This window comes from Coffea arabica, chromosome 1e (genome assembly GCF_036785885.1).
Source record: "Coffea arabica cultivar ET-39 chromosome 1e, Coffea Arabica ET-39 HiFi, whole genome shotgun sequence".
Classification (NCBI taxonomy): domain Eukaryota; kingdom Viridiplantae; phylum Streptophyta; class Magnoliopsida; order Gentianales; family Rubiaceae; genus Coffea; species Coffea arabica.
The window spans coordinates 35,736,088-35,749,268 of NC_092311.1; the positions used below are offsets into that span (position 1 = coordinate 35,736,088).

Here is a 13,181-nt window from a genome sequence, read left to right on the forward strand (position 1 = left end):
GCAAACCGGCCATTCATTCGGTTCGAGTTCTTCTAAAAACCCGTCTGTTTAAGACTCAGTCAAACCCGATCAAAAATCGAATTGAACCGTGAACCGTCAAAACCGGCAAGAACCGAGTTTTTTTAAAAAAATTTGGCTTTTGTTGACTTTTCAGGCTTGCACTAGTTATCCCAAGCCAAATTCCTAATTTGACACCCCGGACTTCACTTCACTCCAGTCCTAAATTTCTAAAATCTCTGTCGCTTTGTTTCCACCTTCTTGCCGCCGCCGATCTTTGTCACCATTGCCTACCGCACATCTGAAATCCCCAAGTAAGTTCCTACTAGAGAGTACAAGCTCTATACACCAATTTCCAGTCTCCTCTCCTACGCTTTGTCCAAAGAGTCCAAACCTGACTCCCTATATATTCTGAATCAATTCCTGCTGTCTTCTCCGGTTCTCTATTTGATCCCCGGCAGAGTTGCAGAAGTTGGGAAGGTTGGTTGAAAAAAAGGGTTGGGGTGATCTTTGTTTAATCAAGTAAGTTAATGTTCTGCAACTGGCTAATTTGGTGCAAACTAAAATGTTCACTTTTTGAAGATAAATTTGCTTGTGCTACATAATGCATCCTTTAAAAGTCAGAATTGCATTATTGGGGTAAATGCTATCTAATTTTGATGTACAGATTCATTGAAGTATAAGAAGAAAGGGAAAAGTGTAAATTTCACATGATCTATTTGTTAAATTTTCAGGCAAAACACGTGCAAGAGCTTTATTGGGGACTTTTTCTTTAATTCTTTTATTTGAATTAATGGATTTCCTTTGTTGCTTTCTATGTGTTTGAGGAAATGTCAAAGTTACTGAAAATTTTGGGATGCACCTCTTTTGGTAACTCCATTATTGTTTCCTGAGATATGCAGAGATCAGGATGGCTACTTTTAGTCTATACTTTTAGTTGGAATTGCAGAAACTAGATAACTACTTTTTTTAAAAAAAAAATTGGCACAAGTAATAGACACTAATTAGATTTTAGACATTGAAGTTAAAAGCTACCTCTTATGTTGCTTGAAAGTTGAAATCAGTGTTCTAGATTGATATTTAGCATTCACTTATCACTTTCTTTTCTTTTTTTTTTTTTGCATTCTTGTTTTTCTTTCTCTCTTTTGGCTTAACTGAGGTAGGACGGAAGGCGACTGCTAAGCCAGCTCAAAGGTTGATTAACCATGTAGAAGACTCTGTTGATTGACTATGCAACTGAAGATGTCATCAAATTATATAAATGTAGCGAGAATGTATTAAACTGACTTTTACTTGTTTGTTTTCTCTTATCTTTATGTATTGCAGCTGAATACATATCAATCTAAGTATAGCTTAGTATGTACTACATAGTCTTCCACAAAATTGCTTAACAATCTTTGGAAGCAAATTAAGGATGTTCAAATTAAACATGTGCAATTTGGTGAATTGGATATGGATTTGGATCACTGGTTCTTGCTTATATTTTGTAAATTTGATTTGCAGGAACAAGATATATATATATATATATATATACACATATATATGACGTATTTATGACGTCATCCGGTTCGACCTCTGAATGATCCCGATTGAATCCATTGACTCCCATTGACCCCTGACCCCTGAACTCGGCCGAGTCGATGTCTGGTCCAAGTCTAAGAACCAAATCATCTAAGTGGGTTCCACGCTGAGCTATTAAACTTCCACTGGTTCTATCCATCATAAGCAACAGAATCCCTCTGTCCATAGTAGAAGCATCCAAACAAAAGGGAAAAGGAGAAAAGAAAAAGATTAATCAATTGGCGGTGTATAGACTTGATTGTACCTACAGCAAAATCCAAAATGTTTACAGTAATGAACTCGTTTGGGACTCTCACTCGAATCAAAACTCTCAGCCCAGGTGAGCCTTCCTTTAGTATAGATTAGGAGTAGGAGTACCTGTCGAGTTGAGCCCTCCTCTAATATATATTAAAAGTAAGAATAGGAGCAGAGATAGAATCTTTTTTTTTCTCTCTCTCTCTCCCATTTCTCCCTCTCCTCTCCTACCCTCTTCCTCTTTCCTCTCCCTCTCCTTCTCCCTTCTCCCCCTCACCTCCCCTCTCCCCCGCCATTTCCTTCCCCGGCCCTTCCCCACCATCCAATTGTGCTAGGAGAGGGGAAAGGGGAGGATGGTCAGGGAAGGGAGGGGGGACGAGATGGGAGGGGAGAGGGGAGAGAGGGAAAGGGAGAGAGAAAGGAGGAAAAGGGAAGGAGAGAGGAAGAGAGGAGTGGGAGAGGAAGAGGGGAAAGGGGAAAGAAAGAAAAAAAAAAAGAGTTGTCGGAGTGGAGGAGATAGTGATGGGTTGAGGTAGGGGAAGAAGAAGAAAGGAAGGAAGAGGATTTTTTTGTGCGTTTTTTAGTATTTTTAAATGTGTAGTTTAAAAATTTGAAGGAATCTTTTGAGATTATTATAGGTAAAGTTATTAAAAAACTTCTAAGAGAAAAACTTGACTAAAAACTCCGCTTCCAAACAGGGCAGACGATTCAATAGAGAGAGAGAAGAAAAACAAAAGTTAATTACACTTGAAGCCTCGTAATAATGGCACGTTGCACTGAACCCACCTAAAATGTTTTCATCAACAATTTTCACCATTGACACAGATTTGGATATGGATATGCATCAAGTGTACAATGGAAATTTTGGAGATAAAAATAAAAGGATAATAAAAAATGACCAATTAAATCATACAAGTGTTTCCACCTTTTAGTTAAGGGTAAAAAACAAAAAAGCCTCTGTGCTAAATCTAACATACAGAAAAGTCTCCCATGGTTTCAAAACATACAATACGACACCCCATATTTTGAACTAAATTGTAAAGGTGACGGAATCCGTTAAACTTAATGGAAATGGACGAAATGACCAAATGTCCTGATATAATTAAGCAAAAGACAGCTAAAAAAAATCATTTGTTTTATTCTCTAAATAGAGAGAATTGAGGGTTAAGGAGTAGAACAAGTATATTTGTTAAAAATTAGGTATAAAATTTTTTTTTAGCTTCCAATAAGTCATTTCTGTTAAGTTTAACGGATTCCGTCACCTTTACAATTTAATTCAAAACATGAGGTGTCATGTTCTACGTTTTGAAACTACGGGGAACTTTTCTGTAGGCGGTAAAAATCTGAAGTCATTCACCTTAAGAAGCTTTGACACGAGGACGAATAGAAGGCTTATGAAATAACTAACTGGACGTCTCCAACAGAATTATTTTCCATTTTCTCATCTTAGACAAAATCCCACCATTTTGGATTAATTGTAACGTTATCAAAGAAAAAAAAGGGTGACCATCTAATAAGGTGTTTCCTAAACTTTTAGGGGATGTCAAAGAAAAAGAAAAAGAGAAAAAGAAAAAGAAGAAGAAGAAAAAGAAGAAGAATGTGTTTCGTTGGTCACACTCCAACGTTGCATCTAAAAGCAGGCATTTCGAAAATCCATCTTGCCTTATCTAAGGGGAAATTTGCATTTTCCAAACTAAATTTTGGCATTGGAGGATTTAAATATCCTAAGCGTATTTGCCAAAACAAGTTTAGTCATTTATCCTTTCAAAGTTGCATCCAAAACAAAAAAAATTAAAGAAAAGAGCCTATTATTGTTGATTTATTAAGGACATTGATCCAATGAAATGGAGCATGTTAGTCTTGAAGGCAAAATACCAACTTAATTGCATTTGTAGTTCCAATGGTTAAGAACTTTAGACTTAATATTTGGTCTATGCACGATAAGCTGGTCTAGCATTTAGTAAAAACAGTTAGTTAGGAGTAGTTAGGAGAATTTATCAGCCAGATGAAAGTATGATTTAGCATCAGTAGATTCTTCTACACAGTTGGATTGAGGACTCGTAACTGGACTCGTAACTTAACAGAATACCACCCATTGAAACAAATGGTCCCTTTAATATTTCATTACAGAACTTGAATAGTGAACCTGGAATCTCAGGGTTATACAATCTGTATAGCATGAGGACAATATTTCTCAGACATGCAACTGGTCGTCTTTGGCAGGAAAAAGATAAACTCTTAATGATCTTAACTGATTGAGGTGGTTGTTATGAAGTTTAGGGTGTTTTTATATCTCACTTACGTGTGTGTGTGTATATATATATATATATATATATATATATTACTAAGAGGTATCTCAGTCTTTTGGCCAGACTAATCTCCTCCTAAAGCTGTGTAAAGCCTTGCTCCAAGAATACACAACGAGAAGAATACACAACGAGATAGCACACTGGAGTCGATCACGGGACTTGCTGGTAACTACCAGGCTACGAAACCAATCCAACTACCTACGGGGCTCTCACTTAAGTATTGACATTCCCCAATTTGTGGTGTGGTTTTGTTCCGAATCACTATCCATTCTTAATTATTGAGAATAGCCCACAATTCAAATCATTTTAAAATTTAAAAACTGTTGAAATACGATCCTGGCACTATGACTCGAAGAACATGAAGGAAGATACCTAGTGCAGTAAACATGAAGGCCACAGAGAAGGACCAAAGTTTTATAGATTCTATGCAAACCATAGGGCTTAAATCTCTTTAAGATATTGAGAATAAGCAACTAAAATTGAAGTATTTACACGAGAGGTTATCTTCACAAAAGCAATCACATGAATCTTGTCTTTTGAATTGCTCAACTATCCAGCTTGATATACTTCTTGCAGCTCAATATCTTTCAGGACATCTCAATTAGACAGCAAAGATATACAATAATTCAGCCATATATCAGCCTTAAAGAAAATTAAAAAAAAAAAAACACACAAACAAAGACAGAGAACAAGAGCAGTCTTGTAATCAATGCTTTGTTTCCTCAGCTGGAATAGGTTCAACTCTCAGTGCCTAATCCGGTTTTTTCTTGCTTCCTAACTTGCCCGCCCTTCCACTAATCAAGAATTTTGAAATCGAGCTCATCTACCAGCTCATTTAACTTCTTTCAATATTTAATTTCCAAAGTCCTTTTCATTTTCCACTTCCAATCAAAAGCCTTCAACACTGGCACATCCCACGTGTTCATCCTAAATACCAGCTTTGGTTTATTGCTCTCCAGTGATGTATTCTTATTCGCATCCCCTGAATCCAAAACTGTATTGGACTCTTCAGTTTGTTGACAATTCATACTTAAAAGTTCCTACATGTCTTTCATCAATCATCATCATATTTTGCAAAACTTGATGATCCTCAACCTCATGGTTTCTGAAACAGCTGATTCCTAGTATATACTACAAGCTGAAAGCGGAGATTCATAACAACAACATTCTATCTATAGCTTCATCACTGACTAGCACCAATGACTCTCCAGAACCCTTATCATCAGAGTTCTAAGCACAGCTACAAAAGGTATAGCGTTGATCCTCTTTCAAAATCTCTTTAGCGCATAATGCCGAAACAATATGATTACTGTTTCCAGATTCAGCTTTCCACATGAACAATCTCAACCAAGTATCCCCACAAGAAATTGAAAGGCGAAGCTCTAAACTTTGGATACCTCTTGAAGACTTCAGCTTGACTTAGCACAACTAAAGAAAATCCAACAGCATCAGGATCACAAGACTCTGACTTCGTTCGATTTGAGCAATTGATGAAAACAATTAATAGCTTAGCCTCTTAGACTAAAGTGACAAGTACACTTACAATGAATTAGTATGTACCATCAGAGAATAACACATGAAGTGGTCAGTATAATACATAAATGCCCTTGTATATTTATTTCAATTGGGATTTAAGCATATACAACGCTATCACTGTGACCATCTATGACCATTTAAAGACAATTTACTTAAATAGGAAAAATAGACTTCAAAATTAAGTTGAACTAGAGCAGATAACAGAAAGCTACTGTACTATAGCTCTTCTTCGGGATTATATACAAAATTGATTGACCCCATATTTCAAACAAGTACTCTTATATACCATCTACAAAGCTCTTAATACTTTTTCTTCATCCATATATCCAACTTAATACCATTGAAAAAATAAGGCAAAGGATTATCTATATTGACACTTCGGAACAGAATTGCAAAGAAGCTAAACAGTTGAAGAATGAATTTATCAACCATTATTTGGTAAGCAAAATAATCTGTCACTAGACAGCCCAACCAACTATGGAGAACAACAGCCAAAATTTGACTATCTGCGGCTGCTCATGGAACCTTTTGGGATTCTGTACTTATATGCTGAGATTAAATCTTATGGGCAACAAGAATAAACTCTTAGCCCTCTAGCATATGTTATACAAAGGGATAAAGAAGTTCAAACAGCATAAAGTGAGAGTTTATAAGTTGCAAATCGTTCATGACTAATAGCTAAGAATTACAATACAAAACTAACTTTACTTTGTTCCATAATTGATCAAAATACTAGATATACATAGGCCTAGCCACATGGGGTTATAAACATCAACATCTGATCGTTCACAGGAAGTACACAACTGAAAGCCATCTAAAGGCAGAAACATTGAACAGGGGAGACAATGATTTTAAAGGAGAAAATGGCTTCAACATCTATCTATTTATATAAGTTACAAATTTTATCTCCTCTGCTCATTTGAGCATCTAGAAGAACCATTTTCCTGCACAAATTAAATAAGCATGATCTTACAGTTTTTTGAGCACTTTGAGAACTTATTTAACTTCTCGCGAGCTGATGAGGACCAATTTTCTGGCATTTCTGTCGTGGCAACATGTATAGACATCTTCTGTAAGACTGCTCCATGCTTCAGAAGATATCTTACTAAATCAAACCCATAATTTGGGATAATAAAGAAACTCTTTATCTCTACTTCCCTGAGATATTGATTCAGACACAGTGGTCTCTCTTTCGCGCTGAAGTGGAGGTGCATATCATCATACATCTTGAGTGGACTCTGATTTAAAAATAAAAAAAGGCAAGAATAAGATGAACAAGTAAAACACTTGCCAATCAGTTCACTGATTTTGGTCTCTTAAGCAGTCTAAAAAAGGAAGAGCTTACATCCATTTCCTTTCTAAGAATTTTAGGGCAACTCCTAACTCACCAGGTAACAGACTAGCACTTTCAGATTTGGTGTGCTCTTCAGTAGAGTCTCAAAGTATTTCGAATAGAGATCCCGCGTTGTTGAAAGCTCCAAACGAGTCAAATTTATAAATTCAGGTAACAGATGACCTGCCTGATAGAGACACTTCACATCATGGGAAAAGCAAAGTCATTACGATGCTTAGAAACTACATACTTTGAAACATATGAAATCCTGGAAAAGCAAGTGAAATGAAGACATTCAAAGTCAAAGAACTACCTGTAAAGAGTCCCCAAATAAACCAAAAAATTCCAAATTGCGCATTTCACTAATAAATTGACAAAACTGGTTAGCGTCATGCTCATGTGGCATGTTCTTATTTTCCAAAGCCAGAATAGCTTTTAACAAGAACTTGAACTTGCAATTTGAGCTCAATAGCGGATATAGATCACCTGCATACTCCAAATACTCAAGATTTGGGCTATTAAGAACAACCTTGCCACCCAACGAGCCCTGACCCCACGCCAACCTTGTTAAGGAAGGACTACTGAAATCAATTAATCCAACATCAAATAATTCTACACCATCAATCACCAAATCATCAAGCAATGGACAGCTTGATGAAAGTAGCCAACCTGTATTATCTCCCAGTAGTGTCAAAGTATGCAAATGCAAGACCTTAAGATTCGGCAAGCAGAGGCCTTTTGGAAGCTTTAGACCAAGCCAACCATGTAATTTCAAGACTACAAGAGTTTTACAAGTAAAGATTTCAGATGGAAAGACTTCAAACTGCGGAAAATTAGTATAACCATCAACTAGGATGTTAAGAACCTGAACACCGCGCGGAAGCACCAAAGACATCCATAAGCTAAGCCCAAACTTTTGGCAAGAAGCCGACTTTCGACATATAAGACAAAACTCATTCACAACAGAAGTTGATTCACAATTCATAAGTAGTCTGTTAACAAACTCCATAAACTTCTTCTCCGATTCCACTACCTTCTCATCATTGACATCGTTGCCTGCTCCTTGTTGATGAGGATGGATAAGCAGAGTATCGTCAACGTCAAGGTCAATTTTGGGAACACCAAAGAAAATGTACCTCCATCTGGTGGACAAAATGGAAGTGGAGGCTGCAAATTTTGTGGGAAGAAACGAGAGAATGTGGCAGAGGATGCCATCCGCAAGGCACTGAGTCGATCTTCTTGACAATCATCATCTGGGCTCTCTCTTGAAAGCTTGGCCGTCTTGGGTTTTGGCTCCATAGCTGCTTTTTCAGATTGGTTTTGATCGTTTTGGGGAAAAAAGCTAGCTTTAAAGCATTTGGGCGAGGGAGGCTGAATTTTAGTCGAGTTCCCCAATTTGGCTATTAATTTACTTTTGCCACTAAGGAAAAAGAAATGGGAAAATGCAAATGAAATAAGAAAGTGGGGAGAAAAACAGATTAAATCATATAATCTGTGGGACCTCTCTTGTAAATTATCTCTCCATTTATCACAATACATATTTGGATGCATGATATATATCTTTATTTATTAACAAGAGTGAGAATTAGTTAAATTTAAAATGATCTTATCATTTCCTAACAAATGAATACATATGTCATGTAATTCATTTAGATTTGCATCGTGGGTGGGAGATGCAGAGAGAATTCATTCAAGAGAAACCAAATCCATAATTTGTGACCTTTTTTATTTTTATTTTTTCATATGTAATTGTGTACCAAAAAAAGCTTAGTCGTTAGGTTTGAAAGACAAACTAAACTATCCCAACTAATCAAATTAAATTTGAACAGCAGTTTTGTGTTTGATAATTGATACACTTTTAAGTTCAGCTCGAATTTGGCTTAATTAACTCATAAGTGAAATTCATATGTAAAAAGTTCAAGCTAGTGCAATTCGACTCATGTTGGCCCAATAAAAGTTCTCCTCGAGTTGACTCAAGAAGTAAACAAGACAAATTTGAATAAAATTTCAAACTCGTCAAAATAAACAAATAAACTTAAATATTAGAATATTCGACTTATTTAGACATGTTTACGCCTCTACCAGCCATCAAATTTTGTATGTGCATACACCTATATTAACTAAAGTCGCACTTTTTTGTTCATTGAGGTGCACTTTTGTATTTAATAAAGTACACACTGTAACTAGTGTAATTTAGACATTTAATAATAAATTTAATAATTATTTTTTATTCTTGAATTATAACTCATAATTTATTCACAAATTTTCCACATCTCACCCTTCTTATGAATTTTGAATCTCTCAAGAAGGGCGCTAGCAGTCCGCCACCTCTAATTCCCAGGGACTAAATTCAAGGAGTTTAATTCTACACCAATTTATAAATTCTATATAGTTTCCTTTTTCTTTTGGATTAATCTTTCCTACACTGACAGTGTATACATTATCAGCGTTGGATGAATGATAACTATGTAAAATTTAAATTTAAAATTCAACTTTTGCACATATATCATGAATTCAACGATGATAGTGTATATGCTGTCAGTGTATTTAAGATTTTCTCTTTTCTTTTATGTCAATGTTCCAGTTTTTACTCTTATGTACAAACTGCCATGTGTTTGCAATCTGCACTTCTATTTGGGCTAACAAGTTTGCAATCAATAATATTTCATTGTTGCCTAGCCTTGACAAAGTGGGACAAAAGACATATCTTGTCTTCATGAAGGGGAAATTTGCATTTTCCCCCTAATTTTTGCCTCGTCTCATATAATTTCCTATGTTTACTTGCCAAAACTGTATTAAGCAGAGTTCAACCTTTTAGTGTTTTCTTCAAAAGAAAGAACCAAGATAGGCTTAATAGTTGTCCCAGAATACGTCAAGTTTAGAATTAATAATTAGTCTATCTAGGATACGATAGCCTAAACTTTAGTAAATAAATAGCTATTTCAAAAATTGCGTCAGGAGTATTTATCAGGTCGAGCAGGCCTTAATCTAGGGATTAAAGCTAAAATCTCGCAATTTAAAGGCTTTTAGTTCCAATTCCCATTCCCCCTCCCTATTTTCTTAAATACCACCCTTCCTCTATTAAAAATAACACAAAGAATCTTGACTAGTTTTCAACGTGCTCGCACTATTGGATTGAGGACTCACACCCTTAAACACTTCATGCAAGAACTTGAATAGTGAACCAGAAATCTGAGTGATGTACAATTAAAATAAGGACAATATTTCTCAGGTATGCATCTGTTATATTTCTCAGTTTCATTGGCAGGAAAACAAAGTGAGTTTTTTAACAGTCTTCAACTAATCCAGGCAGCTGTTGAGAAGTTTAGGGTGTCAATGTAATGCCAAATGAACAATTCACCTTTCGGTGATAAGATTTGTTCTTCGCCAATATCAACACTTAATTGTCTTTTTGTGATTCAGATTGTTTCTTGATCGTAAACCTGTTGAAATATATTTCTACAACCACCATGCAAATAGCACTTGTGTTCTTGTAAAAGCTTTCATCAGCAGGAATTACTTGGAAAAAGATTTCATCATTATCAATCTATCATGAGGACATTTAACCTTTCAGAGCAGATCCCTTAAACCATGTCAGAACAGAATTGGCAAGTTCATGTACTGAGTTATGATTGTCAAGACAATGAATTAAGTTTGTCTATATAACTGGAATCTGTGCATCAACAAACTATAATGCTTACTCTTATATAGCCCCTATATAGCAAATGAATATGCTTCACGACAATCTATAACATATTGAAAATAAGCAAGTCATATTCATGAAGTATTTACATGAGAAGTTGTCTTCACAAAACCTAACCTTCCAAGTGAGTTACGGACAGCAAACACCTCCAGCAACTAAGCCAAATGGCAGCTCTCAAAGAAAAAAATTTTTTTTTTTAAAAAGGAAATTAATCTTGTAATTAATTCTTTGTTTCCTCATGTGGAATAGGTCCAAATCTCCTTGCTTGATCCCTTTTGCCTACTATTGAAGAATGTCAAAAGATGAGTTCATCTCCCTGCTTATGTAACTTCTTTTCTTCTCAAACAACTTCCTCACAGCTTCATTAAACACCTTCTCTTTTTCCCCTTCCCCATCAAAAGTCTTCACCACCCAATCCCAGCTTTCCTCCACCTTCTTATTCTCCTCTTCAATCCTCTCTATCACCACCAGAGTTACCCCCTTCATTGTACATCCTGACAGCTTCAACTCAGGCACATCCCAAACCTTCATGCGAAAAAATGGCGTTGATTTGTCACTCTCCACTAAAGTCTTCTTAATCCAATCCCTAGAATTCATACCTCTTTTGAACTCTTCAATTTGTCTGCGATTCATACTAAAAGTTCCTATCTGTTTTTCATCCGAAATTGTCACATTCTGCAAAGTCTGATGATCCTTCAACGTCTCGCGAAACAATAGGCGCCTCGCAGATGCTACAACCAAGCAAGCCAAGATCATTGTCAGCCTTTTATCGAACTCCTCATCTTTCATGAACATTGATGATTCTCCTGAATCCCCACTATCAGAATTCTTATCAAAGCTACAAAGTTCGTAGCTTTCATCAAATTCTGAAGTATCTTTGGCGTGTAATGCCAGAATATAATCAAGTTTGCTCCCAAACTCAGCTTTCCATATCATTGAACTCAAACAACTATCACTTGTAGGATTTGGGAGGTTAAGCTGTAAATTACGAATAGCTCTGAAACACTTTAAAGCTTCTTTTGGCATGCAAAAACTATATTCATCAGCAGATTCACAAGATTCTGACCTTGATTTAGGCAATCGAGTGAAATATTTGAAGGGCTTCGCAATAGCTTTAGTGAAAATGTTCTTGAATGATTTCTTACCCTCATGGAGTGTTTCTGTGATGGTCTTTTGCTTGCTTTGCTTGTTTTGGTTATGTTCTGCACGCATCGAAAGGAAAACATTGTCAACTTCGGGGATGATTGCGTGAAAGCGTTTGCAAACAGACATGGACAAACACAGAGATTTTGCATCATGCACCTTGTTGAAAATCAGAAACACAATAGGGTCTGGTAATTCATCAAAAAAATCATCTTTTTCTTCTTCTTGAGCAGTGCAGAAAGAAGCCATTCTTGTCCTGTTATTGTAGGAATATAACCCACAGGATAAACAAATCAAGACAAATCTCAAAACCAAAGAAACAATTATGGCAGGGGAAAATATAAACAACCAGAACGGCACAAGGAAGAAAGAAAGGAAGCAAGGAAAGCTTCGGGAGGCAACAACCAATTTTTTATCTTTTCAATTCTCAGCGCACGAAACATCAATACTAGTAGTGGTATATATAGATCAGTTAGTTTCCTAAAACTTAGCTTTCGAACCACAAAGGGAATCTTTAATACAATTGGACCTGGACTTAAAAACCACTACCGACATAATTAAGAGATCAGAACCAACAATATGGAAACTAACAAATAATAATAATGATCTTGATTTAATTCCTACAGTTCTGTGTTTTTCGCTTTCTTTCCCCTGTTTCTTGAATTCTTGATTCACTGGAGGAAACTGAAAGCGGTTTCTTGAATTTCTTATTGGTTTGAGGAAAATGAAAACTTATTGTTAGATAAATTTATGAAAATACTCTACTACTTCCTGAATTCTCTGATATTTCTGACCGGAGGAAACTGAAAACGCGATGGGTATTTTTGGATGGATACTTTGGTAGGAAGAAAAGTAAGAAGAGGAAAGGCCATTTGATGGTTTTGGAAGGCGTCAATATGGTTGATTTTGGAAAGCTGGAACCGACCGGGAAAGATCCTACATTTGGCCGGTGATAATTGCGAAACAATTTTGGTTAATCAAAGGTGTAGAGTTTCGAGATGAGCATTCTTAAGTGGAACTTTACTCTTAGTTGCATTTTATTCTTGGGATTTATTAAAGGGTTAATCACATTTTATCCCCTTAAAGAATACCCCATTTCTGAGTTTACTCCCTAACCTTTAATTTTGCTCACTTAACCCCCTTTAGGACAAAATTGCCCATGCATTATTTTGACTTTTCATTTAACTTGTTTTCCTTTCTTTTATTTCTTTTTCTCTTTCTTTTTTATTTTATTCTCCCTCTTTCCCACAAAAATCTTCATCTTAATGATTGAAATTAAAAAAGAGAAATTGCAGAGATCTATCTTCTCCTTAAATGATAAAAAAATATTCAAATCACATTCCTA

The 13,181-nt window shown here is 35.9% G+C and overlaps 2 protein-coding genes and 1 long non-coding RNA gene across 7 annotated transcripts; 1 reads left to right on the forward strand and 2 right to left on the reverse strand.

Moving 5' to 3' along the window:
* The first annotated feature begins 167 nt into the window (after nucleotides 1-167).
* Nucleotides 168-1,463, forward strand: LOC113702475 (uncharacterized). Its single transcript, XR_003451139.2, has 2 exons — nucleotides 168-519; nucleotides 1,161-1,463. It is a non-coding gene; the product is annotated as an uncharacterized lncRNA (long non-coding RNA).
* A 4,879-nt stretch (nucleotides 1,464-6,342) lies between these two features.
* On the reverse strand, nucleotides 6,343-8,424 carry LOC113702483 (F-box/FBD/LRR-repeat protein At1g13780). Of its 2 annotated transcripts, XM_027223724.2 has the most exons (4): nucleotides 7,856-7,994; nucleotides 7,304-7,767; nucleotides 7,046-7,189; nucleotides 6,343-6,895 (listed from the first exon to the last, which is right to left on the reverse strand). In XM_027223724.2, the coding sequence occupies exons 1-4, from the start codon at nucleotides 7,887-7,889 to the stop codon at nucleotides 6,611-6,613; spliced, it is 927 nt and encodes a 308-aa protein (XP_027079525.1). In that variant the 5' UTR covers nucleotides 7,890-7,994; the 3' UTR covers nucleotides 6,343-6,610. The 2 variants fall into 2 exon arrangements, with proteins under 2 accessions (XP_027079525.1, XP_027079517.1); XM_027223716.2 differs by having other exon boundaries at nucleotides 7,304-8,424.
* A 2,246-nt stretch (nucleotides 8,425-10,670) lies between these two features.
* Nucleotides 10,671-12,849, reverse strand: LOC113689168 (F-box protein At1g30200). Of its 4 annotated transcripts, XM_072054792.1 has the most exons (4): nucleotides 12,461-12,849; nucleotides 11,996-12,092; nucleotides 11,760-11,895; nucleotides 10,710-11,424 (listed from the first exon to the last, which is right to left on the reverse strand). In XM_072054792.1, the coding sequence occupies exons 2-4, from the start codon at nucleotides 12,083-12,085 to the stop codon at nucleotides 10,976-10,978; spliced, it is 675 nt and encodes a 224-aa protein (XP_071910893.1). In that variant the 5' UTR covers nucleotides 12,086-12,092; nucleotides 12,461-12,849; the 3' UTR covers nucleotides 10,710-10,975. The 4 variants fall into 4 exon arrangements, 3 of the variants coding, with proteins under 3 accessions (XP_071910893.1, XP_071910889.1, XP_027062792.1); XR_011816822.1 differs by having other exon boundaries at nucleotides 10,671-11,424; nucleotides 11,839-11,895; nucleotides 11,996-12,849; XM_072054788.1 differs by having other exon boundaries at nucleotides 10,710-11,895.
* Between the last annotated feature and the right edge of the window lie 332 nt (nucleotides 12,850-13,181).